This window comes from Nicotiana tabacum, chromosome 18, assembly GCF_000715075.1.
Source record: "Nicotiana tabacum cultivar K326 chromosome 18, ASM71507v2, whole genome shotgun sequence".
Taxonomy (NCBI): domain Eukaryota; kingdom Viridiplantae; phylum Streptophyta; class Magnoliopsida; order Solanales; family Solanaceae; genus Nicotiana; species Nicotiana tabacum.
The window spans coordinates 52,651,087-52,665,971 of NC_134097.1; the positions used below are offsets into that span (position 1 = coordinate 52,651,087).

The 14,885-nt window shown below is 39.6% G+C and overlaps 1 protein-coding gene across 1 annotated transcript; it reads left to right on the forward strand.

Annotated features, from left to right (window-relative positions):
• Positions 1-11,050: 11,050 nt before the first annotated feature.
• Positions 11,051-14,259, forward strand: LOC107828437 (rac-like GTP-binding protein ARAC7). Its single transcript, XM_016655733.2, has 8 exons — positions 11,051-11,317; positions 11,486-11,573; positions 11,663-11,772; positions 11,953-12,016; positions 12,115-12,179; positions 12,259-12,324; positions 12,464-12,570; positions 13,925-14,259. Exons 1-8 carry the CDS (start codon positions 11,219-11,221, stop codon positions 13,956-13,958), a joined length of 633 nt encoding a protein of 210 aa, XP_016511219.1. The 5' UTR covers positions 11,051-11,218; the 3' UTR covers positions 13,959-14,259.
• Positions 14,260-14,885: the final 626 nt, after the last annotated feature.

A 14,885-nucleotide genomic window follows, 5' to 3' on the forward strand; every position in this document is an offset into this window, starting at 1 on the left:
GGTAGGGAATTGATTTTGGGGGTGGAGCTTGTGGTGTATGAGAAGTAGTGTCATGGTAGTGCTGATAAATGGGAAAACCTGGATCGGTGGCGGGATGATCCTGAGACTGAGCTAATGGTGGGGTAAAAGCCGGGTTGGCTGGGTAAGCTGGCGGTGATTGCCCCGTGGACCAGGCCTGGTACATTTCGGCCATCTGTTGCTTAAGCTTGAGCACCTCTTCTTTCATTTTATATACGTCCAACTCCTCTACCTCAACACTAGTGTCGACATTTGGGATAGACATGATTTCTGGTATTGGTCCCTTTGATCTGGTTTGGTAATGATAATGTGTCAGTATCCTCTAAATAAACTAATTGCTTGAATTCTCTGGAAATCAACAAACTTGTTAGTTTTTAGAGTTTAACACATATGCAATTACACGTTGGGATGCAATGCACCTAGGCAATTTAACTATTTCTATCATGCATTTGCTTCGGTTGCGTGTGTCATTCCGGCCTCTCATAATTGTGCCCCTTCTTTTAAGCTTCCTTTATTCTATCCTTCTTTATTTATTTTTCATTTTCCCCTTTTCTCTTTTAGTGGTGGTCGAATCCTATAGAGATTGCCAACGTATCATGTCCCCGCATGAATCAGACCGTGCGTAGTTCTGCCCTGTGCGGAAAATAAAGACACCATTTTTGGATTTTCAATCTTCATTAGCAAAACGTTTTATTACAAGGCAAAACATTTTTGAAAGGAAACTGACAGGCTTGATACAGACTATAGATTTTATGCAAATGCAGACAAGGAAAATACAGACTCAAACTATGAATGTCTCAAAGTTTTGAATTTTGGCACCCGCGGGGCGTCGTTCGGCCTCGCCGCGGGATTTGGTGAAAGGCCCCTTTGCAAATCTTTCAAATCTTCCATGATCTGGTGGACATAAATCATTATTGAAGCAAATAAGGTGGTACGGGACATATCCTCACAAGCTAGGCACTTTATGGTGATGTAGTCCCTGATATCGTCGATTCTTCCCTTGATTTTGTCCCTTTCCATAAGCAATCGCTCTATTTGTTGATCCCGCGTCCCCAGCATTTGAGCGTTGTAAAAGAGTTGATCCTGAAACTCATTCATCTGTTTCTTCATTCGGGCCATCAGATCATAGTAGCGCTTCCTATCTGTTCTGGCATCTCGGGCTTGTCTGAAGATCCGCTCTTCGTAGTCCCTCTTCATTTGTTGCATGAACCGTACTTGCTCTTCTGTCTTCTTTATCCATTTCACCTGGATTCTCGCTAGACCAGCTTCAGATTTTTTCAGGTCTTCTTGATACTCGAGGACTTTCTTCTTTAGACCGTTTATGAGCCTTTTCTCAGCCCGGCTTCTCTCCTGGCTTCTGGCAGCTATTTTCATTTCCTGGATTTTAGTTTTGAGGACCTCGTTTTCCTGAGCTAGTTTTCTCCTTTCTCCCTCATCTGCAGCGATATGCAAATCTTTCTCAAATTTCAAATCCATAACTCGCTTCTCCAACTTGCCTATTGTAGCCCTGTACTCGTGTTCTTTAGCCAACCAATCCCACTGTTCTTGCGACGTCTTGACGAACTCCTGGAGATGGGGTTTTTTAGCCGGCCTTTCATGCTCAAGTTCTCTCCTGTACCAAGCAAGGTATCTTGGAGCCACTTTGCCTTTGGCCCGATCCTGCACGCAAGTATCTGCTTTTAAATATTAGCGTTCACTCCAGATCTGACGGACTCTTGCTTCAGGAAACTGTCTGTCAGGGCAAATCTCAATTACTTGAGCACTAAGATCTTCCTCTTGTGGCACTGTTTGGCATCTCCCGAGTTGTCTCAAAACCCGATATGGCGCGTAGGGCTGAATGCTCTTGAGCCCCATCAATAGAAAGTGGGTTCTAGCTGCCGGCATATATATGACCTCATCAACGGGAAACCATCCTAGCGTCCACTGTATTTGGCTGGCGGTGAGGGTTCGAAAGAATGAAGTCCACGCCGTAACTCCCTCGGGTAGGCTGACCCCCTTGATTCTTGTGTGGAATTCTTCTATGCAAGTTTTCTTTGAGGAACCATAACTCAAGAGTTGAGAACGGTGGCAGAGATGCTCAGTCATCTATATTTGTAGCAACAAGTTACACCCCTCGAAAAAGTTCCCTCTGGCTTTGCAGGTTGTGAGAGCTCGGAAGATATCAGATACTATCATAGGTGCCAGAGTGCTTTCATCTTGAGTGAGCAAGGTACTGACGACCCCGACTATTTTCAAATCAATGTTTCCGTCTTTCCTTGGAAACACCAAAAGGCCCAAAAAGGTTATCATAAAAGCCACTCGTCTATGCTCATCCCATTTCTGACGGTTACTTTTGCTGCATAACTTGTTACCCAGATTGTTGAATCCTCCGACATGGCCGTATCTGTCGTATATGAAGCGCGGGTTACAAAAACCCGCGGCCAAATCTGGGTTATGGACCATCCTGGGTATTTTTAATGAATTTAAAAACCGATGCGCGGTGACAGCTCTTGGAGCAACTAGGTATTTTTGCCTTATCGGAACTTCAGCATTTCCGATGTACCCGGCTATTTCCTCCAAAGTCGGGGTGAGTTCAAAATCGGGGAAGTGGAAGACATTGTGTGTCGGGTCCCAGTAGGTGACCAAAGCTCTTATGATATCCCCCCGAGGTTGGATTTCTAATAAACCCGTAAGACCTTTTAGATATTTCTTGACCTCATCTTGCCCTTTATCACATAAATCATCCCACCATAGCCGCAACTCGAAAGGGATTTTAGTCATTATTGAAAAAGGTTCATTTTGCATCGTGCTCATCCTGCACATTTATTAAGGTGATTAAAAAAATAAAATTTATTTGACTCAACAAATTGACTATTTTTAATTTTTCACAGATTAAAAGGAAGATCCAGTTCCGAACACGGCTTTTCAGCACTTCGAGAATGAAGATTTTAAAGCTGGGTGAGTCAACCGGTCAAAAATCCAAAAATGACTAAAAGTTGTCGTTTATGCAAAGTCAGCCTTCCGGCGTCCCTTTCGGGAACATTAGTCTATTTTTTGCCAAAAACGGCATTACTCGATTTATTATTGACTCTTTTCTTTTTCTTTTTTTTTTCAAATTGAAATAAAAGACCCGGTTGAAAACACGACCTTTCAGCGCTTCCGGGAGGAAGATTTTAAGGTTGTGCCCGCAAACCATTAAAAAATGACTCAGGGTGGCTGTTCTTGCGAAAATAGCTTTCAGGTGCCCTTTTGGGGACATTCGGTTTATTTTAAGCAAGAATGGCGTCACCCGACTTATTTATGACAAAAATTTTGACATCTTTGTAAAAGGGAGGTTGGACCCGATGAGGGTTGCCTACGTATCCCGCACGCTGTGAGAATCAAACCGGCGTAGTTCGGAAAAATAAACTATTTTTGAAAACAAGACCCTTTTGAGTGAAACAAACTATAAAAAAAATATTTATTTCGGCAGAGTTTTGACAGTGTTCGAGCGTTGGTTTTCTAAAACTAGGCAGTCAACTCTCTATACTGTTATTTCTTTTTTTTTTCAATTTTCCTGATATTCAGAAACCGGTCAGCACGCAGGCCCGAAACAAATAAATGCACGGAAAACAAATAAGATGCATCAGGATGGTCTTTTTCATTTCAGGCTGCTAGTCCTAGACGGATCCAACCCCTATGTTGAGTCCCCTAAGTCAAATGTAACATGATGCAAAAATCGTTCCTACTAGGGATCCGGCATGAAGTCACGTTATTCTAGGTTCAAAGCCTAGGTATTTGTTATAGACTCTGTACTCGAGCGGACAACTCGAGTCGAGGAGGGGGCAACGTACCGGGGACCCGCGAGATCGTCCGGCTTTGTAACTTGTCCGACCTCTTTCTTATTTCAGGGTATGACACTAACAGAATAGGGAGTCTCAACCAGTAAGCACATCCCCAGAGGTAAGAAGAGAAGGGTTTCGGCACAGTTTATATACAGTTCAGATAATATCAAAGCGGTAAAAGCATCATTTAGCACATTAGGCCCAAACATGTAAAAAATCACATAAAACCAAATGTAACAATTTATCTAAGCTCGAATTCTTGAACCCTGAACCAGAGATTCTGGGTTAGTGTCCCCAGCAGAGTCGCCAGAGCTGTCACACCTCCTTTTTACCTGCGCCCGTAGGGGGCGTAGGGGAGTTTTTTCCAATTAAAGGACAATCGAAATGGGATTTTATTTAAAAATTCAGAGTCGCCACTTAGGAGATTTATGGTTTCCCAAGTCACCGGTTGAATCCCAAATCGAGGAAAAGATTGACTCTATATTACAGTCAACGAACCAAAAATCCGGATAAGGAATTTTGTTAACCCGGGAGAAGGTGTTAAGCATTCCCGAGTTCCGTGGTTCTAGCACGGTCGCTCAACTGTCATATTCGGCTTATTTATCTGATTTTAACAATTATGAACCTATGTGCAAATTTTAACTCTTTACCGTATTTATGATTATTATTATTTTTAAGAGAATTGCAACGTCGTGAAAACACATCTCGAACCACGTCACATCAATGCACCTGTGGTTATGGACACATTTCGACTCCGTTGAGATTTGGATTTGGGTCACATAAATGTGCACCCGAGTTTAAGAAAGTAAATTATTTAAAGCGCGCCTAAAGTGACTTGCGCGTTATTATCTTTGGGGAGGGCCGTGAAATTCACTAAACGGCTCATCCCGAATTCTAAATGCTTTATTTTAACAATTTATTGAGGGCCCCGCAATTTATGTATTTTTGTTTGGCGAGGCTCATCTCATTTATTATTTAAAAGGGCAAACCTAAAAGCGACTATGAATTGCTATTTTTATTTGTCTCTAAATATAAAAGGAAAAGTCCTAATTTTATTATTAGTTCTAATACTACTACTACATTTGGAGTTCAAGAAGTCATTTGAATTTTTGATCCTTAACCATACAAAGAATAGTTATTCCAATATACTTAAAAGGGCAGGCCAAATCTATGCCTGGGCCCAGGTCCTAATGAACATGTAATCAAGAGCAAGACCTGGGCCATTTGGGATGGCACGGAGGCCCAAACTATCCGAAGTGGACTGTCAATTCCCGCCTTGATTCCAATTGAGCAAATGATCATTGGGATTACTTCAAATTATGCAAATGGGTCGTTTCGGGTCGTTTAAGTCGAGCTGGAAGCGTGGTATTGCCAAAATACGATGTAACTGATTGATTGATTCAAATGAACCTTACTAGATCAATATTCAAATATTCGTGATTTTAAAGCTGAACTACTGAACTTACTATTGAAAACAAATGTCGTAATGCTTCCCTTAAACTGATACCCATATCCTAATTAATAGCCTTGAATTACTGTTCATGTCCTAATTAATTGTTCATTTTCTACTTGTTACTACAAGATAAAATCATAACTCTCGAATTCATTTCATGCTTCGAACTATTTTAATTTTCCAGAACTTAAACTACACAAGTAAACCATACTACGTCAAAGTTGGTGATTATCACCAATCTACCAGCTAATCGGTCCAAACTTCTATTTCTGATTTCAGTCCGGTTATACAGTTGTATACAAATCAGAACTACACTACATTAAGCAATTTTGTCTAAACTATTTAGGCATTAGTATATGGAGTCCAAACAGGTAAGGTTCAAGAGGCAAGAAAGGTAAGCGTTTTCCATTTTTTGCATTTCCACTTTAAATCAGCACCAATATATCAGGAAAGAAGCAAATACCTGGAAATTTGAGAACAATAAGAAGAGGAAAAGGGGTCAGCAACAGCGGGTAACCGACAGCAGCAACTTGGAATTCAGAACAACTCAAAACCCAGTTTTAAACCAGAATAAACACTTGACCACCGCCCAGAACCAGTTGTGAACCAAACAACAACAACAAATAACCCCAAGCAACTAATTGAACCCCAAAATCAATAGGAAATCAACTAGTGAACCTCAAACCCTTCAGTACACCAAACTGAACTGGAAAATATAACTCAGTAACTAAAAGTCAAGAATTTCACTTCAGGTTTTAATGGAACAGTAGGTCCTCAATTTTAAGAACCAGTTTATCACTCTTATGCTCTTCAAGTCTCTGTTTTTTTTCAAGCTCTCAAAGAATATCCATGCTTTAGCTCTCTCCTTTTTTTAAAAAAACTGATTCCAAAAGAGACCCCCCTTAAACTGTGTAAAGCTTCTCTCATTTATAGCCAAACTTTATTAACTTTCTAGCTCTTAGGAGCATTAAGCTAATTAAGAAAGTATTTCTGCCCATGATTTTCCTCAACCACTAGTACATGTTTTGTTCTCTTTTTAATTCACTTGTCCCCCCTACCCTTGTCTTTTCTTTATTTAATTCCCTAGTTTCCCACTACTATATGTCCCGTTTCAATAATTAATTCACATGTTATGGGTACTTTTTACTTTAATTACTCCCAATAAACCTCTCATACTATTATTGATTCTCATCCCACTATTATGGGACAATACACTAGTTTAATGGTTATATTGGTACCTTTACTGTCAGACCACTCTCATTAACCATTTTAAACTTCTCAAATCCCAAACTACCCTCCTGAATGCCCTGAACTACTATCCTACCTCAACCCCTTTCAATCTGTACCAAATCCATCAGCTATAACCAATTCAACTAAGTTAGAAATCCTAACAATTAACTAATTAAACACATGAAACTAACTCAACTGGACAGATTTCAAAACTTCAGATTTTGAAAGACCAGTAGACCTCCTGATGACCAACTAGGCAGGTAATCGACAATATGAATTGCAAATAAAGGGAATCACACACTATAGAACAAGTTTTAATTCACAACAGTTTTGACTAAACCCAACTACTCTCAACATGAGACTGCAATTAGAGATGAGGCAAAACAAATGTCATGAAAATGAACTTGATTAATAGCACAAGTCTAGATTCAAACAATCATGAAACATTTCCTAAGCATTAGGTCTATTGTACAGGACAACATCACTGATTAAGGAATCACAATGACAAAGTAATTGGTAGCCTGAACTTAAACCAAACTAAACAGACACAAATTAGACCAGTTCTTGACAAATTCAACTCGCAAACTGGCCCCAAATTTGGACCTTAGACTACTGACCATAATTCAAACGGGAAATTCATGCAAATTTATAGAAGAGGAAGGGACAGAGTAAACAAACACAACTGCAAGAGTAAACAATCAAAACTGGACGTAAAAGACTTACCCGAATCACAACTCGATAAAAAAAACTCGAGGATCTTCCCATTTTCAAGCCGAGACGGACTTTAACCATGTGTTTTCGAAGGAAAACAGCATGTCTAAAGTCAGTCTCGGGCTCAAAATTCATGGAACCCGGGCTTCCTAACTTTGATCTGGAATCCGAGCTGCCCCACGATGATTTGAAAAGAATCGATCAAGGATTCGTGGTGAGGGGGTCCAGGCGATCACAGGGTGTGAGTTTGGTGGCCATTGAACGGATTAGGGTTTGGTTCGATTCCTTTGATCTAAGATTCGAGGGGCTCGAGGGTGATTCGAAGAAAAATGAGCGTGGATTCGGAGAGGGGATGGTTTAGTGGTTTAGGGTTGTGATTTTCACGGACATCAGAGCCGGCGCCGCCGGGTTTTCAGGCGAAGGGAACGAGGGCGGCTAGGGTTTTGGGGGGCATCTCTGAAGGGTCTGAGAGAGACGATGGGGAGAGGGGGGGTTTGGTTTGGGGGGGTGGGGCACGGTTTGGATCCCTTATATACATACGCGGGGATTGGATCCAAGCCGTTCGATCAAGTGAGATCAATGGCTTGGATCAATTCCCTTATAGGAAACGATGTCGTTTGGTTTCGTTGGGGGACTGGGTCGATCCGGGGACAAATGGGTCGGGTTGTGGGGATTGTGCTGAGGCGTTGGATCAAAACGATTCAACGGTTGGGATTTGTTGATCCTGAAATGCTGTCATTTCGATTGAGCTGATGGTGGGGTAAAAGCCGGGTATTGGGGTGTTCGAATTGGGCTGTAAGGATTTGGGCCTTGGGGACTTAAATCAATTTGGGCCCAATTTCGATTTCTTTTTCTATTTTTGTTCTTTTCTACTTATTTCCTTTTTAATTCCTAAATTACAACCAAAATCCTAAATTAAATCATAAAATCTACAATTAACTTAAAATATTAGCTCTTAATAATAATTATCACACGAAATTAAACACCAATAAAGATAAAATCATACAATTTGGACATTAAATACAAAAAATCCAAAGTACATATTTTTGTGATTTTTCCATTTTGTAAAACAAACTTGATTGTTTAATTAATTCCTAAATTGTAAAATTAAATCCTAAATGCACATGCAACACATATTTTTGTATTTTTCTTAAAACATGCACAAACAAAAATAAAAATAAATCACAAACAACACAAAACCATTTTATTTGAATTTTTGAGAGTAGTTCTCATAGGGCAAAAATCACGTGCTCACAATCACGGCCTCCTACTCAGCTTTGTTGTTAGTCATATCTGGGCATCTTATGGACTGGCAAATTACTTCGCCTGTTGGAACCTTTAGCACGAGTCCCAGTCCCCATCCCGACACGTTAGAGGTGCCATCTGTATACAACACCTATAGGTCGTGTATTTTGGGGGAAGTATGGGCAGCTTCTTTTTCGAATTCAGGCAATATTTTTGTGCTGAAGTTGGCGAGCACTTGCGGCTTTATTGTCGTTCGCGGCTGATAGGTTATATCATGCTCGCTCAATTCTAAGGTCCATTTGGTCAATCTGCCCGACAGCTCAAGTTTGTGCAGAACACTTCTTAGGGTAAAGGTCGTTACTACCGAGATGGGGTGACATTAGAAATAGGGTCTAAGCTTTCGTGAAGCTACGACCAAAGCTAGGGCCAGCTTCTCGAGGTGTGGATACCTCGTCTCAGTATCAACCAGAGTTTTACTAATATAGTAAATAGGAGATTGTGTACCTTTGTTTTCTCGTACCAGGACCGCACTCACGGCCATATCAAACACGACTAGATAGACGAGGAGACATTCACCAGGTTCCGCCTTAGCGAGTAGTGGAGGTCAAGATAGGTACGCCTTTAGTTCTTTCAAGGCTTCAACGCACTCGGAGTTCCATTGGAGTCCATTGTCTTTCTTGAGAACGCCGAAAATGTATGACATCTATCGGAGGATCGTGAGATGAACCTCGACATGACGGCTATGTGACCGGTTAGCTTTTGTACTTGTTTTTTACTAGTCAGATTCTCCGGTATTCCTTCTATAGCTTTGATTTGGTCGGGGTTGACCTCGATGCCTTGTTGTGATACCAAGAAACCGAGGAACTTTCCCGAGGTTACTCCGAAGGCGCACTTTTTGGGGTTCAATTTCATACTGTATCGTTTGAGTATGTCGAAGGCCTCTTTCAAGTGGTCGATGTGATCCTCCTTTCTTTTTAACTTGACCAACATATCATCGATGTAGACTTTCATTGTTTTGCCGAGCTGGTCTTTGAACATTCTTGTCGCCAACCTCTGATACGTCGCCCCCACATTTTTTAGTCCGAAAGGCATCACTCTGTAGCAGTACGTTCCCTGATGAGCGGTGAAGGTTGTCTTCTCCTGATCTTCGTCTTCCATGAGGATCTGATTATATCCCGAGTATGCATCTAGGAAGTTGACCAACCCATGCCCGACCGTTGCGTCAATGAGTTGGTCGATATGAGGAAGTGGAAACGAATCTTTCGGGCAGGCTTTATTTAGGTTTGTGAAGTCCACGCACATCCACTACTTCCCGTTCTTCTTTTTCACCATGACCACATTGGCGACCCATTGAGGATATCTTGACTTCCTGATGGAGCCATTTTCCAACAACTTCTCTACCTCTTCGCGAACTGCGTCATTTATGGTGGCGTTGAGTTTCCGCTTGATTTGTCTCACAGGGGAGTGGAATGGGTCGACTTTCAGCTTGTTTGTTGCTATCTCCTTTGGTATTCCTGGCATGTCTGCAAGCAAACAGGTCTACATTACTTTTCAAGAATTGACGGAATTTACCTAGTTCTTGGAGCTTGTGGTCGATGAAAGCTTTCTTGCTGTGGTCGTTATCATCGAGTTGGACGGGGTCGAGGTCTTCTACGGTTGATCCTGTGGCTTCTACGACTTCGGGGTCTTTGATCACATCCTTCTCGTCCTCGCTCGACCTCGACCCTGTTGATTGCTATGCTTCTTTAGCTTTACCCTTCAATTGTTGGGTGTGTGTGTGCAGTCTTGGGCGATGCAGTAGCATTCTCGGGCGGTGTATTGTTCTCCTTGGATGCTGAATACCCCCAAGGGGTTGGAAAATTTGATGACTTGATATAAGCTGGAGAGGACGACTTTCATGGCGTGTATCCAAGGTTGACCTATGATGGCGTTGTACGCCGTATCCTCATATATATATAATATAATTATACATTTTATATAGAGTACCTTTTCTGCTATATAAAAAATATATAATTATACATTTTATATTATATTCAGGATACTGATTATTCGTTGTAGATTAGTTCATAGGCGGATCTAGGATTTTCGGAGATGAGTTCACCATTACTTTAAAAGAAAAAATTGAATTTCCGGAGAATGGGTTTACCATTATTTTAAAAGAAAAAATGTTTATAGGGGATTCAATCCCCTGACCTTAAGGCTATTGGAAATAAGAGATCAAAACCAGTGCACCACTTGATTTCTTTTGATTATATATATTTTTGCCAAATTATGTACATCATATATATACTTTAACCCGATAATTACGGATTCATGTGAACCACTTTTTACACTGTAGATCCGCCTCTTATTAGTTGTCCATAGTGTTATGCCAATGATAGTTTGGCGAAGCAAATGAGTGGTACAAGGGAGAGAGCAGGAGGATAGTGTAGCAAAAGATGGAAACCAGCTTGCCCACAAAAGTCGTTTTGAGCCGTTTGAAAACAGGGGACCCATCTACATCCAGATTTTCAAATTTATTGAGAGGTTTGAAAAAGTTAATTTGACTCCTCTCTTTCTATATCTGCCACTCTCTCTGTAGTTTATTAAATGTGTTTTTCTTGAAAGTAGAAGAGGGGGGTCCTGGTCCTCTCTCTATCTGTATCTTATTGTCTGTACTAACAAGGGTCAGTCGTCAAGATACTCTCCTTCACACTTTGATACTCTCCTTTTCCTTTAGCTTGAAAAAAGACCAAAAAAGTGCTTCTCTGTAGAGAAGATGAGTGCTTCAAAGTTCATAAAATGTGTAACAGTAGGTGATGGTGCTGTTGGCAAGACCTGCATGCTCATTTGTTACACTAGTAACAAGTTCCCCACTGTCAGTTTCTACTTAACCAACCCCCTCCTCTTTACCTCTTTTTGTGGTTTTACTTGTTCCTCTTTCTTTCTTTTTCCTTTTTTTTTTCTTTTCTTGACCTTGTTGAAGTAGCTAGCTAATAGCACTACTCTATTGGTTAACCTAGCTATTTTGGGCTTTTACTTGCAGGACTATATTCCAACTGTGTTTGACAATTTCAGTGCTAATGTGGCTGTGGATGGGAGCATTGTCAATTTGGGGTTGTGGGATACTGCAGGTACTTCCACTTTTTATTTTTTATTTTCCCAAATGAAATTAGGTTTCTTAGCTTCTACTTGCTAATGGTTTTCTAACTGTGTCTTAAAGGTCAAGAAGATTATAGCAGGCTGAGACCATTAAGCTATAGGGGTGCAGACATCTTTGTGCTAGCTTTCTCTTTAATCAGCCGAGCCAGCTACGAAAATGTTCTAAAAAAGGTACTACTACTATTATCCAACACTTTATTGGTCTCATTCTTTGAAAAATGAAAAAACTTTCTCCTCAACAAATATGTTGGTATATCTTCAACCTGCAATTTCCATATAAATCCATAGATTTACTCCAATAAAAGCAATTCTCAGTTACAAGGATTTAATTTTATTATGAATTGTATGCAGTGGATGCCTGAACTTCGTCGTTTCGCACCCAATGTTCCAATTGTGCTCGTCGGGACAAAATTAGGTATGTATTGAACTGATATAATGACGATCATGATTTACTCTTTGCAGAGATTTCTTCCTAGTCCATAGTATTATAACCTGTGATTAATTTCGCGACAGATCTTCGAGAAGATAATCGGTATCTAGCAGATCATATGGGCTCAAACATTATAACACCTGCTATGGTACTGTGACTATATGATTTTGAATTTGAAAATGCTCAGTATAGATTGTACACCAATAATTCAGTTGGCTCCACTGCAGGGTGAAGAGCTAAGGAAACAAATTGGTGCAGCAGCTTATATAGAGTGCAGCTCTAAAACACAACAGGTATATATTTCAAGTGTGCTACAAAACAAATTTTCCAGAATTTCTACAGTATTATCAGCTACATGTTGACTGCTAGGAAAATTTTCGCTATTAATCATAAAATTTGCCTTTTTACTAAACTGTTTTATGTATCTGTCAGAATGTGAAAGCTGTTTTTGACACTGCAATCAAGGTTGTGCTTCAACCTCCTAGGAGGAAGGAGGTGGCGAGGAAGAAAAGGCGCAGAAGCACTGGCTGCTCAATTGTGTAAGTTCAGCATTTTAATATGTATCTCGTCAGGACAAATTGGACTTTATGCTATTAAACATCTGTATCCTTATCAGTTAGCCTGATCGCTTACATTAGCAACACAAAAAGAAACTTAAGTCAGATGCTTCATCAATTGCAAACCACAACATTGAACTCACTTGGATATTTTATTAAACTAGCAAAATGAGTTTGAAAAAAAAAAACTATAACGGTCAATTTACATAAAGATACTTATCGGAAATATGCTTCATCAGAGCATGTGAAATTGGAACTAGTGTTGTCTGATTATAAGTAAGCAAGCAAGGCAATTGTTTCTGGCTTAGGTGTGGTGGTATGAAGGGTTTTCCAATTTTCCGATATTTGGTTGTCTTATATGTTTTGGAAAATATTTTTCGTTATGAACTCATTTTCCAATTTCCTCCAATTGGAGAAAATGTTTTCCCTGTCAAGAGGCAAAACATTTTTCAAATTTCTTTTTCAACCTTCCTCACCCTATTCTTTCATGTTATGGAACACAAACTTCAACGTTCTTTTTGTGTGAAAAATTGTAGCAGTACATTAGTTTCTTTGGGTTTGTGTGAAAATTTAAAAGAATAATTAAATTCTTGAATAAAATAAAGTTTTGAAAAGATTGGGTATTTGGGGGGGAGCACAAGAAACTATTATCCGGAAATTGTTTTTCACTCACCAAACAAGAAAAAATAATTGATAAAATCACTCATTTTCCATGGAAAACATTTTCCTTTCATACCGAACACACCCTTATTGATCAGTGCTTTTCTAGTCTCAGTTCTGTACGGTTTGCTCCAAAATTCTAAGAACACACTGAATCTTTCTCTCCATATGCCATAATATTGAGGCATCCTTGGTTGCTCTCACTAATGATAGGCATCTGCAGGTGGTCCATATTTATAAAATCTTTTAATTGCTCTGTCAATATTTTTAACTCTACAGATGAAGTATGAAACCATGATATATTTGTTGTTATCCGGAAATTGTTTTTCACTCACCAAACAAGAAAAAATAATTGATAAAATCACTCATTTTCCATGGAAAACATTTTCCTTTCATACCGAACACACCCTTATTGATCAGTGCTTTTCTAGTCTCAGTTCTGTACGGTTTGCTCCAAAATTCTAAGAACACACTGAATCTTTCTCTCCATATGCCATAATATTGAGGCATCCTTGGTTGCTCTCACTAATGATAGGCATCTGCAGGTGGTCCATATTTATAAAATCTTTTAATTGCTCTGTCAATATTTTTAACTCTACAGATGAAGTATGAAACCATGATATATTTGTTGATCTTCTATTTGTTCAATCTCTAATGTCTCACTTGGTTTCGACAGCAGGGGGATCGTGTGTGGAGGCTGTGTCGCTTAGGAAAGTTTAGGTCTGACGCTCGTCATATATATCCTTTCCAACAACTACTGACTCGAGTGCTTGCCCGTTGTTTTTCCGTGGTTCTAAGCGAAGGCCGGAGATTATGATATGGCTGAAGAATATAGTATTGTATTATCTGTTTTGTACCAACTAGTCGTGGATAAGCAGAGGGAATTGTTGATTCCTCAGGTCATGGTTTTTGAATATGTGCTTCTCGTGGATACATTGTGCCTGCTTTTACTAATGGTTAGATCAAGATGACTGTCAATTGGTAAAAGGAATATCTTCTTTGTGAGGATCATCTGCATATTTGCCCTAAAATGCACTTTATCTCCATTTAATGTTCTTAATGAGTGTCTAACATTTATCATTTATCTAATATTTCGCAAAGCATAAAGTAGTCAGAATAATACTGATAAAATATCATATGCCAAAGCTAATATACCCACAACAGTCCTGAAGCATCTAATAACATCTAAATAGGACGTGAACCAAATGTGTCACGCCTCAATTTTGAAGGAGCACATGGACGACACTCGATATCTTTAACTTTTATTGAGCGAATCAACTAAACATATTTAACACCCATCATCGTGAACATACAAGCAACATCTCATAAAACATGCATAATATTAAGTGGAACATATGGCTCAATAGCCTAAAAATATCTAAAAGTCATAAACTATGGCTTATAAGCGTCATATATGTTGGTATTGCTAATAATAATAGTACTGCATAGTTAAAGATTACTTTGTGGTCCCTTTTTTTTATTTTTATTTTTTATTTTTATTTCAGTTCTTTGTCTTTTATGAAAGACGAAGTGTCTCTCATTAATCGTGGAAAGTTTCTTTCTTCTCTTTATATTGAATTTCTCTTTGTTGGGTTTGTAAAGAGCTAGTAAAATGGAGTGGCCTCGCGTACGTGAGA

What these genes read in the sequence shown, in the direction of transcription:
- LOC107828437 (XM_016655733.2), top strand. Translation starts at nt 11,219, where the DNA reads ATGAGTGCTTCAAAGTTCATAAAATGTGTAACAGTAGGTGATGGTGCT. An exon ending in ACATTATAACACCTGCTATG is followed by an intron (nt 12,180 to 12,258) that starts GTACTGTGACTA and finishes GCTCCACTGCAG; the next exon opens with GGTGAAGAGCTAAGGAAACA. An exon ending in AGCACTGGCTGCTCAATTGT is followed by an intron (nt 12,571 to 13,924) that starts GTAAGTTCAGCA and finishes TGGTTTCGACAG; the next exon opens with CAGGGGGATCGTGTGTGGAG.